The sequence below is a fragment of the Macaca mulatta genome, chromosome 13, assembly GCF_049350105.2.
Source record: "Macaca mulatta isolate MMU2019108-1 chromosome 13, T2T-MMU8v2.0, whole genome shotgun sequence".
In the NCBI taxonomy this organism is placed as follows: Eukaryota; Metazoa; Chordata; class Mammalia; order Primates; family Cercopithecidae; genus Macaca; species Macaca mulatta.
In genome coordinates, this window is record NC_133418.1 from 123719399 (window position 1) to 123742793 (window position 23395).

General features: G+C 44.0%; 1 protein-coding gene across 1 annotated transcript in view; it reads right to left on the minus strand.

Moving 5' to 3' along the window:
- The window catches only part of SNTG2 (syntrophin gamma 2), a 374485-nt gene that overhangs the window by 246525 nt on the left and 104565 nt on the right, over positions 1–23395 (minus strand). The window contains exon 2 of the mRNA XM_028832026.2: positions 6279–6416. Coding sequence (XP_028687859.2) covers positions 6279–6416 — 138 coding nt within the window. The remainder of the gene's footprint in view (positions 1–6278; positions 6417–23395) is intronic.

A 23395-nucleotide genomic window follows, 5' to 3' on the forward strand; every position in this document is an offset into this window, starting at 1 on the left:
TTTTGAGACAGAGTTTGACTCTGTCGCCCAGGCTGGAGTGCAATGGTGCAATCTCGGCTCATGGCAACCTCTACCTCTTGGGTTCAAGCGATTCTCCTGCCTCAGCCTCTTGAGTAGCTGAGATTACAGGGACCTGCCACCACGTCCAACTAATTTTTGTATTTTTAGTAGAGATGGGGTTTCACCATGTTGGTCAAGCTAGTCTCAAACTCCTGACCTCGTGATCTTCCCACCTCAGCCTCCCAAAGTGTAAACTATTATTTTTAACTAAACCTTGGTGTAAACTTTTATAATGAATATGGCCAAACTGTTCATTATTTTAAGGTTTTCATATTCTTTAAACCAGAACTTTCCTTATTGAAGTGAACTGTATTCTGGGTACCATTAAATAACATTTTAACGAGCTAACTCAATAGTTTTGAAAACTAAGGTGAAGGTGAATTTTGCAAGAGTCAGCCACTATCCAAGTGATGACAGATAAATTCTAGATGTTTTGCTGACGACTGCATTTTGTTAATTGTTTCGGAAGCCTTTTCAGCAAGACTGTCCACTTTTCTCCTGAAGGTATGAATTTCAAAGTCCTGGTTCATCCTTGCAGCCTTCGGCCCCGTACCTGTGAAATTTCACAAATCGCTTGCTTCCAAATTTACCTGCACTTTTCCCGGCACTTTGTGTCTTACAGTTTGTTTATGTTCCAGTCATACTGCCTCGCCATGCCATCCTCCTCTGTGGAGACAAATCTTTTGGAAATAAATTCATCGAAGAAAAAGGCCGGGGCCATTTTAAACACAAGAGAAATCAATTTCAAACAAGAATGGACGCCTTGTAGAAGTTAGTGATTTTCGTAAGAAGGATATCCTCCCACTTAAAGCCAGCCAGGCAATCAGCAAGGACATCTGATTTACCCTGGGAGAGAACATAATGAGAGAAGAATTCATATTGCAGTTTGACTATGGACACACTCTAATGAGCTTATATGATTCTTCCACCGGTGGGCAAGTCACCGACAAATGAAAGCTCCGAATGCAGTTGTTTTACTTTCTGTTTTCCAGTTTCTAGGAACAGTAGCCAATTCTTCTTATGCAGTATTCCATTTGTAAACATGCATGTTTGCCCTACGCTGATGAGCTCTGTGGAGGACAGGCCGAGGCGTCCAGCAGACCTTCCCCTAATGGACTAATGAGAGCTCACAGGCCCTGAGCAGGACCTGGTGCCAGGCGGAGTGGGATCTGAGCCAACCAAGAGGACCGGTGAGGCGATGCACACAGGCGTCAGAGCTGACTCAGAATGAAGCAGCTCACAGAGACTGGTTTTCAGAAACTGTAAAGAAACACATTTTGTGTTGGGATCTGAGAAAAATGGAAGAGTTAACAAACTAATAAATGTTTGTCAATAAAGTTATCAACAGAAAAAATATATAATGCTGATAAAGCGTCAGATTAGCTTAAAAGGATTGATACTAAATTACTTGTATTTTGGCTGAATTATAAAATATTGTAAGGGGAATTGGTCATTTGTCTAAATTTAAGGACATAAAATAATAAAGATTAAGGTTAGAATAAAAAAAAAGTAAAACGGAAGTGATGTCTACTCCTGATTTTGCACCCAAAGAGTAAGAAGCAACTTGGGAAATACAGATATAAATTTAGATAAATTAAAGTAGTCATGAAATATTGACTTTATGAGAAACAAGTGTAGAATTTTGTATATTGTATATAGAATTTATCATAAAGTCCTACATGTTTGCAAGTGTCACAATCCATTCAACAATCTGAGAGACTTTAAATTCTTCATTCCAAATTAAAATCACAGTTCTAAAATCACAGTTGAGAACTGTGATTTTAAATGTCACCCAACACTGTTTGTGTTGGCGCTGCTTGTGGTTGCTGGTTTCTTGTGCAGTCTTCACTAATTTATCAGAGCGCATCCCTTAGATTGTAAATGAGCAGAGTTGTGCCCAGTGCTGTCTTAACTCTGTGGGTAACTTTGTAATATTAGAACCACACCTCCTTCTTCCTGAATCTTAATTTCCTGCATAGTAAAATGAAGAAGTAAAATTTTCTAAAATACTTTCCAACTGTGAATCTACCATGACCTAACGTACCAAGTTTAATATACAGCGTCCCACCACATTAATTAAAAGTACCACCATAGACGTATCAATTAAAAGAACATCTAATGCACAATGACAATTATAGAAAAATAAAGCAATCTAAATGGGAATTCTGAAAGGGAAGAGGAAGCCGGCTCTCCCCTCCTGAAAGCCCACACGGTCTCTGGGAGACGGAATCCTGAGACTCTTGGGCATCCACACTTCACGTCAATATAAAGGAACAGGAAGTAAAATAATACAGCGATTCAGATTCCGTGCTGCAGGATACATGGGCAGAGCTGTTGGCTTTGTTAAAGGTGAAGCTAGTTTTGCTCTTTTCCTTCTATGGTCATCTATCACTAATGGATAATGTGGTGCTATTTTCAGCAGGTTCAAGAAAACAAAACACACATCTACCCATTAATTTTGTCTTCTCCAATGTTCAGGTGGGAACACAAATGTAACCAGAGGTTTGGAGTTCAGTGGGAATGTTGGGGTAGGCTTCAGGAGACCCAAACTCCTTCCAAGCCCGTCTGCAGAGCAGGTGCTGGAGTGAGAGTGAACCTCCCACTGAAAACGGGGCTCAGAGCATATAAATTAACTATTAGTATTAGTTGCTATAAAGAAAAAAACAATCTGAAAATTAAAATGCCAGTCGGAACTGTACTTGCGACTTCAGTGAGGATATTCAAAGTAACATGCAGACTCAGCAGGCGTCTTCTCCAGGACGCGGAGTCAGTGGCAGACACACCAGCAATCCTAGGGGCCGAATGAGCAAGGTACCAACCTCAGGGTCCCTTCAGGGTAAGAGCCTCAGCCTTAGGCTAAGTCATTGTACCAGGGGGCCTGTAGGGGTGTCTACTGCATCAGGATGTGGAGGTTTTAAGTGAATTATAATATGAAATATGCTTAGAAAAGTAATGGCATGTGGTAATAAAATAATTCATATTTGTAACTATTTTTACTAGTAATATTATCTAGGGTTTCGGATACGCTTGACTTTAATACCTATCTTGTGTACTCAATAAATCTATGCTGAGCTGAATCTGATGATGAATTTTTCATCTCCTGGGTTCCACGCAGGGACTCCATAGTCCATGAGATAAAAATCCCCCACTTAGGTTTTTCTGTGAATCAATTGTGCAATGATTAGGTCTTCCAGTTCTGCTCTTCAAAATTTTTTTAAACAGAAAACAACCGTTCTCAGTCAGGTTCGCTGGGGGCCAACGCGGGAAACCCTCCCTGATGTGGACGAAAGGGTTGTCACCGGGCTCTGAGGCCCCCCGGGTGCTCTGCTTCTAATTCTAGAAACAGCTGTGACCTTTGTTAAAAGCAGGCCTTCCCAATCTCCAAACACCTGATAACTTCTCATGGTAAAATGGCTTTATTTTCATAATCAACGGAAGGTGCAGGATTTCAGTTATCCCTCAAACTAATGGGGTTGATCCCAATATGATTTTCTGCCTGGGACCTGAAACCCTGAAATTTTGTACCTAAAAGAAATCTGAGAGTCGCCTGAGCCCGGGAGGCAGACGTTACGGTGAGCCAAGGTCAAGCCACTGCACTCCAGCCTGGGTGACAGAGCGAGACCCCGTCTCAAAAAGCAAGAAGAAAAAAATCTGACCTCAATTTCTGGGGTTATACTTTTCCCATAAACCCTTTCCCCTCAATTTTCCAGCCCAGGTATTTCCCCTCAATTATCCAGCCCAGGTGCGCATGTGTTTTCACAAACGTGTTCGCTTCATCTCTAAGGAGGAGGGTGTCATGTGGAAGCAGCAAAGATCACTGAGAAATGGACCAGGCACCTGAGTGTTCTGATGGCCCCACTTCTCATAGAGCAGGGATCTTAACATTAGATCAACGGGCTTTTTAGGTGTCAATAATTCACCTAAAATTGTATAAAACTGTATGCGTAAGTCTACATGTACCAGCATACGCCTGTTTTTCTTAAGCAGTCTTTCATGTTCACCAATAACCTAACTTTTGGTAGAGAATCTGATGCTATAGACTTTTAAAATGTAATTTATTTTTTTCTAGCCAATACAGCATAAACACATTTAGTGTTTTTACTTTGAGATTTTCTATAAAAATATCTACTAAGCAGGGTAAGTTTAAAATGATTACAAAACCTTCCTACCTTCCTTGATTTTTTTCTTTGCTCAAGCCCACTCTTATTAGGTATTTAGAACAAGTGGAGGAAAACATAATGGTTAGTGATTAGACTACATAAAGGCAGACAGGAGATTTATCTACACTTTGGGAAGAAAAAAGCCTCATAATTGTGGGAATCTTGCATGAGCCTGTGAAGACCGACCATGGCTTCTGGAACGCAGAGGCCAGGGTTAGAATGTCTGTCTCCTCCAAAGCTCACGTGGAAACTTACTACCCAGTGCAGTGGTGCTGGAGTGTGGGCTGTGGGAGGTGACCGAGCCATGAGGGCTGTGAGCTCATGAATGGGGTCAGGTGCCTTCACACAAAAGCTTGGCTGAAAAATCTCACCCCTTCCGCCTCCTGCCACACAAGGACACAGTGATCGTCCTCTCTGGAAGATGCAGCGTTCAAGGCGCCGTCTGGAAAGAGAGCAGACCCTCACCAGACCGCCCAATCTGCGGGCACCTTGATCCTGTGCTCTGAGCCTCCAGAACTGTGAGCAATATATTTCTGTTCTTTGTAAATTACCCAGCTCAGGTATTTTGTTACAGTAACTCAAACGGACAAAGACAGATGCAGTCCTGGAGGCAGTATGAAGAGGGTATATGTTGGGATGTGCTGCTGGGGCTGGGGTTCCAGGGAAGAGCAACCGAAAGGGGGACCCTGCCCCCCATCCCAGAACCTTCGCCTCCTTGAGCCACAGGGGACATGTGGGGGAGTGGGAGGGTGGACTGGGTGCCAGCCACAGAAGGAGGGGCTCCAAACAGAAGGTGTGGGCCAGGATGCTCACAGGGGCACTTGTACACGATACACATCTACACCAGAACGGTTTGCGGTGGGATCTTTGTGGACCTTCTTGGGAAACCCGTCACACTTTGCTAACATCTGCACCTCTTTAGAAACGCTGATCACAGGATTGTGAGTCGGGGGGGACATGCCCACCTCATTTTATTTCCAAGGTAAAGGACAGGAGGACTGAGAAAACCAAATAAACACAGGGTCTCCTAAGCCTGTGCCCCCAGAAAGGGCCAGCCTAGAACATAGGAATGGAAATGGTTTGGGGAATATTTTCAAGAACACACTGAAAAGAACCTCTTTTCAACTACATGATTCTTGAACATCAGTTTTTGCAGCTAATGGATGTATTTAAAGGAGAGCAATGAAAGGTTTCTGACTAAAGATGACACTACATATATCTAAAATTATTTACCCCTACTAGAAGGAAAATTAGGAACTGACAAAATGATTGCAGTTTCAATGCAGTATGTTTGATTTGCAGTAGTCCTCTTTCAAATAAAAGTTGCAAAAACAAAACAAAACAAAATCCCCAATAGTCACTATTCTGCCGCATCTGATAAATACATTTCTTACCCTTAAGGAAATTTCATCTGTCAGTTGGGAATATAATTGCAGCCAAGAAGGACCTTGTTTTAGCATCAAAATTCACATTTCCATCCACAGATGCACGGCGACCAAGGTGGCCCCAAATGCCGGAACACCCACCGCCTTGCCTTTCACGGCCATTGCAGACGGAAACCCTGGGGCTTCTGTGCTTTCAACAAGCACACCAGTCACCCTGTGGCTCCCTTCCGGTTTCCAGGGAGAACATTCCACATCTCACATGGGGGCATTCGGGGCTTTTTTTTTTTTAGACGGAGTCTCGCTCTGTCACCCAGGCTGAAGTGCCGTGGCAGGATCTCGGCTCACGGAAACCTCCGCCTCCCGGATTCAAGCAATTCTGCCTCAGCCTTCTGAAGAGCTGGGATTACAGGTACGCGCCAGGATTGGGGATATTTTTCACATAAGCTTTACATGGAAAATGTATTAGCAAATAAGAAAGTCAGGGAGAGAGTAAGTAATACAACCTTAAAAACTGTATTTTATTTTGTGACACAGTCAAAGCCAGTAGTTGTGGATATTTAAATAGCAGGCAACAGCTTTTGCTCAGCAATCATTCCTGAACCACACTTTTCAAAGACCCTTCACGGGGCTCCTCTGAAACACTCCGAGACTTCCCTGAAGTGGCGGCACTTACATTCCTGCCCTGGTGGCTTCCGCCCACACAGATGACGTCTTGCTTCTGAATTGTCAGCACCTCTTTCGTCAGCTTCAGCCGGACGTCATAGGCATTTTCGGACTCTTCATCGTACAACAGAGCAACAGCGGTTTTCGTCTGTAGGGACAAAGTGGAAACACAAAGAATGGTGTGAGGGCAGGAGCCAGGGGTGGGGACGGGTGACGCAAGCCTCCTGCTCAAGACTCTTCCTAAAACGCACGTGTAGCGCTCACGTGTGCACAGGAGATCTGTGCTCGACCGATAAGGATTTGATTCATTTATGCAAAAAATAATAAAGTGTTGAATAATTGTTCCTGAGCAGTTTTTGTGGGATTTATATAAGGCGTGTTTTTAAAAGAAAATTAGCCCGGCATTTTTTTTTTTTAACTTGAAAGGTTTTATAGTATTTTAATCAATTTTTCCCACTTCCAAAAATATACATATTTTTTAGTTTAACTAAAGTTATTTGAATAAAAATGATAGTTTTTAAGATTCACAAAATATCTGTATGAAGGTTTGTTGGCCGGGAGTAGGAAAGGAACACACTGGGAATAACCACAGCCCAGGAGGAAGCGGCCTTCTGAGAAGTGGGCAGGTGGGCGTGGCCCAAGCTCCTGCAGGGGCTGCCGCTGTGTTCTGGGAGCTGGGGAATGGGCCAGGCCTGTTGTTCCCGGACAGCAAGCAACACAGTGTGGAATTGCTGGGAAGTATTGATCAGGAGGGACGTGTAATTAGTCATAGAAGATAAACCTATCAGCTCTGTTAGCAGATGAAGGAGGCACAGTTCAGAAAGACACCTTTGGGTCATTAGAAACGTTGCCTCCTCCTCAGGGAGAGTCAGGGAAAGCTACCCTGGGGAATCCAGAGCAGACCACTGGCCAGGTACAGGGCTTGGGCATCCCACAGGATAGCGGTTATGCCCAGCCGCATGCCCAGTGCCTTGTCAGGACCCAGCCTCCGGAGTGCAGGAGCAGGGGCGAGAGCCAGGGCACTTAGTCCTCACGCTACGTGGCAGGGGAGCGGGACAGGCACATCTGGAGGCCAGTGGCCCAGCAAGGAGGGCTGAGACCCCACCATCCTCACTGCCTAGAGCCCCGGTGCTGATCAACCCTCATATTCAGAGCCACACATGAGGGCAGAGCCTGGCCCATGGACAGGGAGGTCCCCGCGGGTGAAGGATGAGGCCGTGGCCACATAGAACCCTGCAGCTCCACAACTCAGCTGCCGTGAGAACCAAACAGGGGGTCCAAGGAGCCCCAGCGCCTGCGTCTGCCCCAGAGATCTGGAGTTCACCAGGTGAGACCCAGGTTGAGCAAAAGGATTTTTAAAAACGAACTCATCAAACGCCTCTATTAAGTAGCACGGATGGGTAGGAAGGGTTTGCTGGGCTTGTTTCCACAGTGGAGGCCTCCTCAGCACTCACGGGAAACACAGACCCTCGCCAAGGGAAGCTGCCAACCAAGCCAGAATCTGCTCCTCCCAACATCCTCAGCTGATCCCCACGCGCAGGAGAGTTTCAGGAGGGTTCCGAGTGGTTTCCTCTTGCTTTCAATCAACACAGCACAAAAAAGAGTGTGTGCCCCACTGCATTGCATCTGTTAATTTAACAACCACACATGCAGGACTGTGCTCGCACACACTGTCACACGTGACCATCCGGCCGGCAGCCCAGGGACCGGCCACTACAATCCACACCTCACCCAGCATAAGTAAAACTGCAACCAGTGGAAACTCTAATGGTTTCTTCCCATCCCTGTGGGCGCTGTGTGCTCCCACCCACTTCGCCAACCCCAGGGGGCTGTACATGGATGAGACTGCCAGACCAGGTGGGCGCTGGAACTGGGAGTGCTGCTGTGGCTCTGGGAGCTCACGGGCCATCTGGGGATCCACTAGGTCTCTGTAAGGGGCAGTGCCTGTGGAGGCACCAAGGGCAGCTGGGAAGGAAGCCCAGTTATGGTTGGACCCAGGCCCCCTGGCCCTTTGCAGCTTGACCCCTAGGCTTGCCTGACCGCGGGCTGAGCTCACTGGAGAGATGAAGAAATGCAGACGTGTCCCTAAGGGCAGGAAGACCCTCCTCAGTATTTTCCCCATGAGCGTGTGTAACGTGTAACTCTTATAAGTGAACACCGATTGGGAAAACAGAATTCTAGCTAACCAGCGTGAAACAGGATGAAATGTAAGTGCCTGCAGCTCCCTGCCTGACTTTGATGTGCGTTCTCACCACACCTGCGAGGATATCTCACCATTGCCTCCTGCACTTACTCTCACACATGGGTGCCTGATGACAGGTGGGCATCCCCCACTCCGCTGCACACAGAGGGAAGCAGGGCCAGCTCTGCCACAGGGCAGCAAGCACTGAGCCCCGAGCCCAGGCGTGTGGGCTTGACAATGGGAGGAGCTGAGCGATGAGGCTTCCTCAGGACATCGCAGCCCGTGGAAGCCAGAAAGTGGTCCTGCTTGCCTGGCTTGGGAGAGGCCCCAGGTCCCAGCCTCTCTCCTTGCTTCTCCTGGGGCCATGGTTCTCACCCTCCCTGCCAGTCACTATGACTGACAGCTCTCAGGCTCAAAGATAAGGAAGGGCCACCAGGGTTCTCGGTAATGATTCCTGCAGGATGGAGCTCAGAGGCATTTCTTTAATTGTTGACCGAGGCCACCCCAAAACACAAATGCCTACTGCTCTTACAGGGTCCAGACCTTTCTCATGCCACCCAGGAAGCAGCCGTGCCTCTTCCGCCTTCCCTTCTCTCTGTGTGAGAGTAAATGCAGGAGGCAATGGTGAGATATCCTCACAGGTGTGGTGAGAACACACATCAAAGTCAGGCAGGGAGCTGCCAGCACTTACGTTCCCTTCCCACATCCTAGAAACCACCTGCACACACACCCCCATGCAACACACCTGGCCCGCATGCATGCCTCCACACACGCACACAAAAAGTCATGCACACACACACAGGGATGCATGTACACACACACACAGACACAAACACACACACTCCCATGCCACGCACATGGCCCACATGCATGCCTCCACACCTGCACACAAAAACTCCTGAAAACTCATGCACACACATACAGGGATGCATGCATACACACAGACACAAACACAGGCATACAGACACACACACACCCATACAACACACATGGCTCATATGCATGCCTCCACACATGTGCACAAAAACTCATGCACACACGCATGCTTCCACACATGTGCACAAAAACTCATGCACACACATACAGGGATGCATGCACACACACACAAACACAGACACACACAAATGCATGCACACACAGACACATAGGCACATACACACCACGGCAGAGCACATGTATCAATATGCTGAGGTCAGGACAGGAATAAAAGTTTTAGCTGATATAGACCAAGCCTGGAGTTGTAAAGTTGGAACCCAAAACTCAAAGTAAAAGTCAAATTCCTATAAAAATAAGTCACAGGCAGTGTTTGGAAGGAGGCTCTCACTCCGAGTCACAGGCAGTGTTTGGAAGGAGGCTCTCACTCCGAGTCACAGGCAGTGTTTGGAAGGAGGCTCTCACTCCGAGTCACAGGCAGTGTTTGGAAGGAGGCTCTCACTCTGAGTCACAGGCAGTGTTTGGAAGGAGGCTCTCACTCCGAGTCACAGGCAGTGTTTGGAAGGAGGCTCTCACTCCGAGTCACAGGCAGTGTTTGGAAGGAGGCTCTCACTCCGAGTCACAGGCAGTGTTTGGAAGGAGACTCTCACTCTGAGTGCAGAAAAAGGCCGTATCATCCTGCTAAACAGGCTTTCTCCACGATGGCCTAGGAATCTCCCTGGCAACGGGAGCTCTGGCTAGCCTGGCTTCTCCAGATCCCCCAGTGACCGACGTATCTGAGCACATTCTTGCTGCAGACTTTCACTGAGCCATCGCGTGTCCCCCAGCCACACCATTGCCCAGGACAGGCCCCCTCGCCACCGCCAGGGGGGACCTGCGGGGCTCTTGGGGAGGACCTCAGGGGCGGCACTAATAAGCAGCAGGACCCGGAACGGGGTGCAGAGACCCCGAGCGGCAGATGCGTGGTAAGGAGCGGCCACAGTGAGCAGTGGGTCATCCCCAGAGAATGCAGCCGCCTTTGGAGGAAGGGCTTGCTCTGCTCGTTATTCAGGACGAGAACAGTTTTTAGTTTGTATCAAAACGATGCGATGTTGGTCGATGTTATATCTGGATGTAAAGTCCACACTCACATAGAATATTAATTTCCAACTAATCATCACGCTGACCGCTCACCATTGCTACTGGTTAACTGTCCTGGTGAGGACACTGCCTGCAACCCAGGGACTCTAGTAATGGAAAACACTGAACTTAGTGTCCACAGAGAACAGTTTCCACAACAGAGGCCAAGTGAAGGGTGTGCCGAGCTTTAACAAACAAAACAGAATATTTTAAATACATAAAATTTTAAATGCTAGCTAAGGAAAGCAAATAAGATTCAACAAAGACCTCTAATGAATCATCTGTTGCTCTGTGACGCCGTCTGAACCAGATGATGCTATCTGAAATAAACCTAACTTCTGCTCAAAATGTTAAAGTCAGGAACACAACCAAATTAGAGGTAATTAGGCATTCCAAATCACAGTTGCAATTTATGCTAATCACTTTCTTCTATAACAACACACGTTCTGTCAAATTGGCCTTAGTTTGCCAGAGAGAATTATTTGCAGTAATGTGCGGTAATATGCCCTCCAGGCACTGCTTTCTGTGCCCCTTCCTGTGCCCTAGAGACATGACCTGTAGCCCTCCAGGGAAACCTCTGTGAACAGCTGAGCACGGAGTTGCTGAGATAAGGGCAGGTCACTCAGCAGGAGGAATAAAGGCAGAGGGAGGGGACGCGGGTTCCACTGGGTCCTGCCCTCTCCAAGGCCCACATTTCCCATTGCTTAAGGAATTCTGGGTATTTAATGAGCTAATTGAATGCATCTCTGTGACACATTTCTTGGAAATAAAATAGTTATTCCAACTCAACTTCTTCAAAAGTAAACTTTCAGTCTTTCCCATTCAAAACAAATAAAAATATTTAAAAACTAACAAAAGTAAAACCCCTTCTCATCCAATGATCCCCCCACCCCAGTGGGTGGCAATGGCATCACCCCGGTGTCTCAGTTGAAGCCCCTCAGTTCCGTGACCTTCCTCCCTCCTGACCCTCGGTGTCCAACTCGCCAGCAAATCCCCTGAAATGTCTCCCCTTCTGCCCGGGGTCACAGGGTTCAGCCACCTTCAAAGCTGCTTCACTGACATCATAAAATACCTATCTGTTTCCAGCCTTGCCCCAGTTCAGTGTATTCTTAAAGTTACAGCCGGGCGGCCCTGATAAAATATCGTTCAGGTAACATCATTTCTCTGAACAAAATCTCCCCAAAGTTTGCCATTTCTCAAAGGAAAAGCCAGTGTCCAGCGATGCCCTGTGAGGCCGGCATCTGCAGTCTCTCCCTGTCCCTGGCCCAGCTGTCCTGCAACCCCGTTGTGTCTGCCCGGGATCCGTCCACCTGCCCTGCCCAGCTGTCCTGCAACCCCGTTGTGTCTGCCCGGGATCCGTCCACCTGCCCTGCCCAGCTATCCTGCAACCCCGTTGTGTCTGCCCGGGATCCGTCCACCTGCCCTGCCCAGCTGTCCTGCAACTCCATTGTGTCTGCCCGGGATCCGTCCACCTGCCCTGCCCAGCTATCCTGCAACCCCGTTGTGTCTGCCCGGGATCCGTCCACCTGCCCTGCCCAGCTATCCTGCAACCCCGTTGTGTCTGCCCGGGATCCGTCCACCTGCCCTGCCCAGCTGTCCTGCAACTCCATTGTGTCTGCCCGGGATCCGTCCACCTGCCCTGCCCAGCTATCCTGCAACTCCGCCATGCCTGCCTGGGGTCCATCCGCCTGCCCTGCCCAGCTGTCCTGCAACCCCGTCATGCCTGCCTGGGGTCCATCCGCCTGCCCTGCCCAGCTGTCCTGCAACCCCGTCATGCCTGCCTGGGATTTGTCCACCCACCCCACCCACTCCTCTCCCCAGCATCCTCATCTCCTGGGGTCTGGGCTGAGAGCCCCCACCTCGGCAGCTTCCCTAACCGGCCAGTTAAAATCAGAACTCTGCCATCCCCCATTGCTCTTCATACCTCTTCCCAGCTTTATCTTTCTCCCTAGCACTTTTCAGAACCTGTGTGCTGCTTGACAACAGAACATGAGTTCCATGATGGAAGGGTCGTCTCTACCTTCTCCACTTCAGGAGGACCAGTTCCTACAGTGCAGCCTGGCATATCCTAGGGGCACAAGACAGTTCTCAAACGGAATGCAACAGGAAGCCTGCTTTCACCTTATAACTTTATCCATGCAATTCCAATAAAAACCCAATCCAGACAACTTTGAAATGTAGCCTTACAATTCTAACAATATGTTTAATGAAATAAAGACAGCTGTAGAGAAGAGGACCCGCTACACAGAAACATGAAAACATAAAATCCACTGTGATGTCACAGCAGCCACCAAACAGTGAGGGCCGTGAACCCGCGTCAGCACCGGGAGGTCTCAGGTACATGTGGGGTGTATGACATCCCTGGAGAGAAAAAAAAAAAAGTTCCTGCAAAGAAAGATCTTTATTGCTTAACGTAGTAATGCTTCCATAATTGTAAATATGGGTCTCATATGCCTCATTTCACAAAGTAGTTCCAGAGAGATCAACAGTCATAAGGATGTAGAAAAACAAAATAAAAACCTGTGAAGGAAATATCAGTATGTGTGTTTGTGTGCAGGGATGTGTGCAAGCATATTGGGTTAGAGTGACTCAAAAGCCAGAACTTCTTGAGTAAAGGATTCATTATATAGACATAAAAAGCCTTTCTATAACAAAAATACCATATTCAAAAATAAATGCATGCTGTAGACACTAGTTTCATAGAGCCTCACAAATAAAGATGGAAACATGAGCATCCTGTTAAAATTGAGCAAGGAATATAAAAATAATTCCCAAAAGAAGGAATAAAAGAAACTGAATTATAAATGTGAAAATACATGCAACCTCACTAGTCATAAAAAAATCACAGTCACTACAACATTGATTTCAGATTTTTAAACTACCAGGCAGGTAAATGTGTAAAAGGGATAGCAACACCTCGCATCAGCGAAGATGTGCAGACATGGACGTCCGTATGGTGTTGGCAGGTGTGTGAGCGCACAGCCTGTTCCCAGAAAACGCGCAGAAACAGATGTAAACGTTGACTAGGACTAAGTTTTAATGTAGCATTTTTACGTCTAAGAATTCATCCTAAAATAAACAATCAGACTTGGCGCTGAGAGTGGTGGGCAAGGTGTTCATTTCACACCTCTCACTTTTAAAGTGCATTATGATTTATAGGTGATACTGGAAGCTGCTAAAAATAATTTATTTCAGCATCTGTTGATAAGCAAGAGTTCAGAAATAACAAGCATGTGTGAAAAGCAGAAGAGTATGATAGTAACTCTTAAGAATTATGCACATACATAGATGTAAATATAGCATGGAGAAGACTTAGAAGAACAGGGTTTCAAAACATTAATATTTTATGCAAATGCTTATAATTTTAAAATTATGAAAATGCATCATTTATTATTGATTACTTAAATCTATGAAGGTCAATTTTTTATTAAGTCCTGACTTTTGTTGCTAAAGTTGATTTACCTCCATAAAATTCAAGGTGAGTCTCTTAACAATTTAGAAAAACCATAAATACTAAATTTAGCTATTTTACTGCTTTTTAATTTATTTATGCAGCCGAGTGCATCTCTGCTGAGATCATTCATGAATGTCTTTGTTGGAAGCACAGCACACTGACACCTTCTCGCAGATTAAAACAGAGAAGGCTATTCTAAAATAGAACATACTTGATATAAAGTACCACACAGCATAACACTCATCAAATAATTATTGCTATCTATAGATTCAAAGTGTGATAAAAACGTATACAAGTTGTTGTAAAGCATTGCCCCTTGGTTATCCAGAAGTATATTTCCTTCCCTGAGTTGTTGACATTAAGATAATTAGCAAATGCATATCAGCTGCTGAAAAAAGCGTAAAAAGCCATGAAGAGTCACAGGGGAAGAGACACTAACCACATAAGTTACTGGGCCATACAGGGCAGCAGGAAGCAACAGACTTCCAATTTAGCCCAGTTTTTAGAAGCTGACAGCTAAGGGAGCTGTCAGAAGTGCTTGGTTATCAAGAATTCTAAAGTTCTAATACTGTGCCTTTTGACTTGGTCAACTGGGTCTACCAAAGATTAAAGATTGTGTGGATATACATCCATATACTGGTGGTATAACTGGCATTGAAGATGTTTGTGTCACCAATGACTTTGGTCATATGTAGAACATGAGCCCCTGGAGGAGGTGGAGCGAGCCACAGACGCGTCCGACAACATCTGCCACATGCTCCCTACACACAGGTGCACAATCTGCCTCACTGCTCTGAGCCTCTGCTTCGTGATCTTTAATGAAATAAAGACAGCTGCAGAGAAGAGGACCTGCTACACAGAAACATGAAAACATAAAATCCACTGTGATGTCACAGCAGCCACCAAACAGTGAGGGCTGTGAACCCGCGTCACTGTAAAAGCAGATAATTGCAGCTTTACTCAGACACATGAATGGGGAAATGAGACGGTATTTGTGAACGCTCCTAACAGAGAACCTGTCAGAGAACAGCAGTGGTCCACTATAATTCAGTCTTTTTCTGGAAGGTTATCTTTATGGATATTTTCATGTCAGTAAAAATGAAACCATTTTTGGCACAAGAAAGAAAAATAAACTCTGTCAATCCAGCAGCATATCAAACAAACCGAAAAAATGAAGACATCAGCGAGTAATCTATCACAAACATTATTGGAGTAAGGAAAATCCACACTCCTAGTTTTAGATATAAACCAAAACAATTCAGATAAGAAGAAAAACGAACACCAATCAGCCAGTGTCCCACTAAAATCTACACGGAAACAACTACTGCTGCCCTTGGAAGGTTAAATGAAAGCAGAAACCTAAACATTCATTTTCTACCAATGAACGATGACACTTTCCATTGGAAAAATGGATAATATTCTGCCCATCAAAGTTAGAGTTTGAAGTTTAGGACATGAAATGAAGTCCCCATAAAAGCAGGGTCTTTGGCTGAGACTTGCTGGTGGCCACAGCTCAGTTCTGCAATGTGTGGCAGCTGCGAAGGACATAGGAGCTGCCACTTAGATTATCCCCACTCACTTTGCATCCCAAGAGAACAACAGTGCCTAGGACAGGCTGGGGACTCAGTGAACAGTTCTCAGCTTACAAACATGCACACATGCGTCTAATTATGCTCCAACGCTCATCTGATCCATCCTTCTTAGTTATGTGACTTTGGCTAGGTTATTACTCTTTTATGTGCATTATTCTTGGCACCTATAACGATGAGAATATTGGATCTCTATGGTCCATTCTGTATAGTCATATATGATTCCATGATTATTTTATTGATTTTTTTTTTACTTAAAATGATAAAATCTGATTCTTGGACCAACATAGCAATGAAATAATAATTAAATTAGATTACACACACAAAACTGATCCAAAAACTTCACAGTGCCATATGAATCAAATGGATACATTCCTAAAAACTACGGTTTCTCTTAGGATAGTGTTACTCAACATAGACTTGTCTAAAAAATAACTCGAGCCTATCATAATCATTACATTTTTTTAGGTTCTGCTAATTCAACATTTGATAATTTCCCTTGAGTTGCTTTGTAATTTAATACTTTACTCCTAGGGAACCAGTTCCTGAGAAAGTTATAAGGTGTATAAATTGTAAAAGGTATGTTTAAGGTCAGATACAGAGTAAGCTTTGAATTTTAGGGTTGAATGAATTAAATTCATCAGGTAAAATGCAACAAATTACAAAATAGTCTTATCTTTTCATTTTATAGAATTGAAATGCTGATTACTTAACAATACCTTTATCAAATTTCTTAAAACTTAGGAAAATTCTCCCTCAATGTAAAGACCACTGTTTATTCTACCTGTTTTAATTAAGATTTTGTATTCCTGAAAACTGTGCACTCAACCACATCACTTCCTTCCTTCCAGTTTTCCAGGAGTGTGCTCCCTTTAGCAGGCGTACCTTAGTATATTTAGGTCAAAAAAAATGTCAGGGGAGAAACGCATCATGTCAGCTAAGAGTGAGTGAAAGACAGAGTCAGGTGGGGTCTCCGGTGGGCTCAGGGCAATTCCCGCCCCGCTCTCCCGCCCTCTTGGCCCCCCACCCCTCAGACCGACTGGCAGAAATTGCCAACATCGCTTCACTGGCACTGATGGTCTCGCAAAAAGCTCCAAGGTGGCGACTGGCTTTACTCCACCCCTCTGCACACTGACGTCACTGCAGACACACGCGGGGGCCGGGGGCTCTGAAATGACCTGGAGGGAGAGACAGTGGCTGTGGGAATGAGTGTCCAGGGAACCGGGGCGGTGAGGAGCGGGCGTCCCGAGACCCCTGGGTGAGGTGCTGAAGGGGCCGGGCTTCCCAGGGACATCTTTTGAGCTGAGTTATCAATTAGACAGCTCTCTAGGGTTGTTTGTGGTGTTTTTTGTTTTTTTTTTTTTGAGACGGAGTCTCGCTGTGTCCCCCAGGCTGGAGTGAGCGGCGCCATCTTGGCTCCCTGCAAGCTCCGCCCCCCGGGTTCCCGCCATTCTCCTGCCTCAGCCTCCCGAGTAGCTGGGACTACAGGCGCCGCCACCACGCCCGGCTAGTTTTTTGTATTTTTTAGTAGAGACGAGGTTTCACCGTGTTAGCCAGGATGGTCTCAATCTCCGGATCTCGATCCGCCTGCCTCGGTCTCCCAAAGTGCTGAGATTACAGGCGTGAGCCACTGCACCCGGCTTGTTTTTTTTGTTTTTTTCCCCTAGCCTCAGTGGATATTTTCTTTCCCTGCTCCATAATCCACGTGCATTGCTTTAGACCAGAATTTTAATGAGAATATTGCTCAGTTTCACGTACAGGTTACACTACTTTCAGAACGTAAATCAGAAGACAAGAGGTTTTTTGTGGTTTTTTTTTTCCTTGTATATAAGAATTTTCTTCATTTATGTAAGAGAGGCCTGGGCTATTTTAATGCCCCATTTTATATATTTTGGCATATTTGCCTGAGTTCAGCTTAGAATAAAGCAGCACAGCACATCCTACAAGGATGAATCTTTAAGACATTACTTTTGTGTTAAGGTGCTTAGCATCTTATAAAATATCAGAGATAAGTTCAAAAAATAGACTTGTGGTTTATGACTCGGGATAATAAACACCTTCCATCATAAACCATGTACAGCACATTCCTCACTGTGACTGGAAACAGATACAATGACACTGACATGTGTTTGAGAGATGTTATTACAAATTCCGTCTTTCAAATGCACATTTTTACTCAGCCTTTTAACTAGAAGCTTTGTTCTAAGCAGCATCGAGGCAAAAACTGCCATTTCCAGTGGATGAGTATGGTTCTGCCATGGCAAAGACACAGTGACAAACTGCTGGCACATAAGTGACATTTATCTGAATAATTAGAAAGTAAGCTGAATGTCCTTTTTAATTACTGTAAACATAGTACGTCACAAGCCAATTAGAGAAGACTGATCATTGCTATCCTTATGCCATTCTGAATATATAAAACAAAATCATGAAAGTTCTGTGCTGTGTGTTCCATCAGTGCTTTCAGCATACGAATTTAAGATGAAATGTAATGGATTTTTAAGCAACTGTGAAAAGAGCTTTTGTTATTAATATTGAAGCTAAAATCCAACAATAGATGACAGTACAAAATATCAAATGGCTATAAAAATGAGAACATCTGTCTAATTGCATTTTAATGTATTTCTGATTTTCTTAAGCATTTTATCACTCATATTTTTAAGAATATGCCTGTAGGGAAAAATCATGCCGTGAAGGATGCAAGGCCAGCAGCAGCAATAACAGATCGTAGCCCCTGGTTACTGGGCTCTGCCATTCCAGTTACCATCTCGACTGTGGAAACCGTGTTAATTTGCTTCATGTTTCTACAACCTATTGAATGCCTGATATTTGGAGAAAACGCAAGGGAACCGAGGAATATTTTATTCCATCTATATCTACCTGAACCTCAACTTTCAGGAAAATTTTTAAAAATAAGGCCTGCCGACACAGCTACGGGTGCCCTGCTATGTGAGGATCTGTGGGAAAGTGACTCTCCCTTCCTGTTTTATTGGGTTACCCACTAGCTACTGCATACCTGGTGCCTGACCACTCTTGAAAAAGATACGGGCAAAATAATTTTTAGTTGAAAGCAAGGCAATAGGACCTCTTAGCAGAAATGAGGATGAGCTCAGGTTGACACAGCAGACTGAACCTGGGGAATGCCTGCTGATTCCTGGAGGACCGACTCAATCAGAGGCTACTTCTGTCCTCACCATGCAGAGGATCGGAGGGTCACCCCAAAGCTCCAGCTGCACTCCTGAGGTCTGGGAGTCCAAGGACTATGGGACCCATAAGCCTGCACTTCCTCCCGGGAAAGTGAAGAACTGTCCCTGGGGTTTGCGTAGAGAAGCCTGTGTTGCACCCAGGCATGATTTACGGGTGGGGTAATATGATCTGCTATATAACCTCACTCGAATTTCCTTAGCCTTGGTTTCTGCATCTGAAAAATAAACAGGTGCCCTTCCATAGTTGGATAACTTAGTTCCAGTGCTAAAATTTTACCTCTTTGATTCTATACTGAGATGGGTGCTGCTCCAAGAAAAGAGAATGTTGACAGACTACGTCATGCGTCATCTTGCTCTCTTTGAGCCCAACCTTCACAAACTCATTCTCTGACTCCCTTTAGAAACATCAAGGAGATTAAAAAACAGGCTTCAGAACATCGAAGGAAAAAGATACTAGGTTTCCCTAAAATGTTAACTGATTTTAGAAAAAATTTGTATTTTATCCTTTCCATGATTGTGAATGCTTAGTTCCACAGAACCATAAGTGATCCATGAAAACCAGCTCCTCCCAAATAAAAAGTATAAACATATGTTTTTGCAATGTATGGTGTACAGAATATGTCAAGTATTAATTATGGCACAGTGATAAACTGGTGATGTTATAAACATTAAACAGAAGCAATTTTATCTCATTACCCATTATTGCAAAAGTAATAACAGTTTTTGCATTGTTGGAATTTGCCATTTGATATTGGAATACATTCTTAAGTAAATGTGGTTACATTACACATCATTTTCATGCACATTCCTCGCAATTTTTTTGCTAGTGACTTACTACTTGCTGTTTGTTTTATATTTATTTTAGACTATGGAAATGATGTGAGACAAAAAGCAAATTCGAGCGATTTTCTTGGGTTCAAAATGGGTCATAAAGGAGAGTAGACAACTTGCAACATCAACAATGCATTTGGCCCAGGAACAGTTAGCAAACATACAGGGCAGTGCTGGGTCAAGAAGTTTTGCAGAGGAGATGAGAGCTTTGAAGATGAGAAGCGTAGCGACTGGCCACTGGAAGTTGACAACGACAAACAGAGAGCAATCATGGAAGCCAATCCTCTTACAACCACACGAGAAGCTGCCGAAGAACTGAAAGATGACCATTCTATGGTCGTTCAGCATTTGAAGCAAACTGGAAAGGTGAGAAAGCTAGATAAGTGGGTGTCCCAGGAGCTGAGCGAAAATCAAAAACATCATCGTTTCGAAGCATCATCTTCTCTATTCTACGCAACAATGAAGCACTTCTCAATCAGATTGTGATGTGCGACAAAAAGTGGATTTTATATGACAACCAGTGATGACCAGCTCAGTGGGTGGATCAAGAAGAAGCTCCAAAGCGCTTCCCAAAGCCAAACTTGCACCGAGAAAAGGTCCTGGTCGCTGTCTGGGGGTCCGTGCCGGTCTGATCCACTACAGCTTTCTGAATCCCGGCAAAATCATCCCATCTCAGAAGTGGGCTTGGCAAGTCGATGAGACGCACCGAGGACCCAACGCCGGCAGCCAGCACTGATCAACAGGAAGGGTCCAGTTCTTCTTCACAACAACACGTGACTGCACACTGCACAACCAATGCTTCAAAAGTTGAATGAACTGGGCTGTGAAGTTTTGCCTCATTTGCCATATTCACCTGACCTCTCGCCAACCAACTACTTCTTCAAGCATCTTGACAACGTTTTGCAGGGAAAACACTTCCACACCCAGCAGGATGCAGAAAATGCTTTTTCCGAGAGTTCATCGAATCCTGAAGCGTGGATTTTTATGCCACAGGAATAAACAAACTTATTTCTCATTGGCAAAAATGTGTTGCTTGTAATAGTTACTATTTTGATCAATAAAAATGTGTGTGAGCCTAGTTATGATTTGAATTTCACGGTCTGAAACCACAATTTCTTTTGCACCAACCTAATAATGAAATCATTATGGCTACAGTTTTATAAGTGACTGCTATACAAAGCCTTTCAGATAATCTCATTTGATTATTTTTGTAACCTGTAAGTTATCTTCATTTGGAAATGAAAGCCACCAAAGTCAAAAGAAGGTGAGCTTCTCACCAAAATCCAAACATCTTGTCAGTGGCTCTGCAGAGGCCAAAATCTACATGGAATTCAAAGCCACCAATCCCACAACACAAGACTCTTTCCAGAACATCTATTTAATATGGCCATTTAGCTGAAAGACATATAAAAAAATAACTGCAAATTTCAAATATATAAAGCTGAGCAGAGTATCATAAAACAGTATTAGGAATAAAGTTCATGATTTGCAATGCATTGCTAAATACAATTTTTTAACAAAAACAAAAATGCCTCCTTTGAAAATAATCTGAACATTTAAACTGTAAACATATATAACAAATATTATCTCGTAATACAATGTGTGCTACGTAAGATAAGCAGTAAGCAAACATCTAGTTGGTAATATTTGGGAAATTTACTCGTTTGACCACATTCAAAACACTCTTAGAGGGTGTGCTGGGGTAGGTGAGGGGGATGCCACCTTTCAGTTGCCAGGGGCGATTCCAATTATGCCCCTTATCTCAATGTAATCATAAATATGCTCCTTGTGCTATTCATGGTTTAGACAATTAACTATATGGCCACCCAGCTAGAACAGAGGGCAGTCACTATGTCAGATGCCTTGTGGTGGAGGGTCTGAATACAGGCATTCTGGGAAAGAGGTGGCCACAGAGCACAGTGCCCGGTAAGTCAGTGGGCAGGGGCCTCAGATATCCATGAAGACTGCCTGTTCCTCAAGCTCATGCTGGACTGACACCCCCACATCCCACATGGCTGTGTGCCTCCAGCTACGCAGTTCCAGGTGACGTGTAACCAATGGACTGAGTGAAAACAAGCTGGCGATTTTCACATTTTTCTCATAAAATCTCCTTCCCACAATCCACCATGTCTGATACGAAACTGCCCCACAATGTTGCTGATGCTTAGTATTGACACAGAATATCTTCCCCGAATATCTTCCCCAAACCCTTTCACTCTGTCTTTTTGTTAAACGTGTTTCTTGCAAACAGCATAAAGTTGGGTCTTGTCATTGACGGCCACTTTTTAATTGAAGTCCTTGTTCCTTTAACCTGTGAGGTAAGTTTTGATGTGGTTTCATTTGATTTCACCATGTTTGCCGTTTGTGTTCTGTTTGGATACTGTATTCTTTGTTCTTCTTTTCTGTCTTCTTTGAATGAATCAAATATTTCTTAGTATCCCATTGCATCACTTTTAATGCTTTTTTTTTTAACATGTAGATTCTTAAAATTTCCTAACAGTTTCTCTAGCTGAGAATAAAAATTTTTCCATATCACCAACTACCATCAAATATAGTATCACTTCATGAACAATGTAAGAATCTTCAAAGAATTTAATTTTAGAAACTCCTCCCATCCTCTATAGTCACGCTGTCATGATTTCCATAGCTATAAGCCCCCAAATGTAGTACTTTATTTATATATATAAACTTAAATTTATATTTCAGTATATATACATATATATAATTAAGTATATATAAATGCATTAAAACATACATAAATTACATATGTGGATATGTGCTTTTTATATTTAATTTCAGGTGCTTTATATTTCACCCTGCAGTTCACATTTCTATCTGCTTTCATTTCCTTTCAGTGTGAAGTACATCTTTTAACATTTTTTGCAGTGTAAGGCTGTTGAAGGGTTTAATCTATTTTACTTCTGATTGAATGAGTCTTTAATACACGCTCATTGTTGAAGAATACTTTCACAGATACAGAATTCTAGGTTCATTATTTTTTCATTTTAGCACTGTGAAGATATGGTTCTATTTTATTCTGGCCCCTGTTGTTTCTAAGAAGTTGGCTGTCTTTTAAAATTATTTCTACATAAGTATTTTATCTTTTTAATCTTCTGTTTTTAAGATTTTTCTATTTACTCTCACTTTCAGCAGTTTGATTATTGTACGCTTTTAAAAATGATTTTCTTTTAATTTTATGCTGTTTGGGGTCCAGTGAACTTTTCAGGACATGTATTGATAACTCTGATTTCATAAATTCTTGGCCATTGTATGTTCAAATATCCCTTCTGTTCCATTCTTCTGGGAATCTACTTAAGTTAGACTCTGCTATTCTCTCATAAATGTGGATGATTTTTGTTTAATACACCTTTAATTCAATGCCTTTTCCCCCATGTGTTTCAGTTGAATTATGTGATTGATCTTCAATTTCAGTATTTTGTTATGTCCACTCTTCAGTTAAGCCCAATGATATAATTATTCATTTCTGACATGTTTTTCATTAATAATCTTTCTGCTTGAATTGTTTGTACTTTCTGTTTGCGAAATCACACATGTGATTCATAGTTATTTTCCACTCCCTTCAGGAGCACTCCGACATCAGGGTCATCCCTGGGTCTCCTACTCTCACACCGCATTTTGCTGTCCTGCTGAAAGCTTTCCTTTCTGGTGCTTTTGGGGAGAGTCAGCTGTGCCTGAGAGGGAACTCTTCTCTCGGCCCTGCTGCCCCACTCCCAGGCTTCCGCAAATGCCTCCTGCTTCTTTGAAGGGCTGGTGGGCAAATGCTCCTTGGTTGCAACTCCTGGGAAGTCTGTG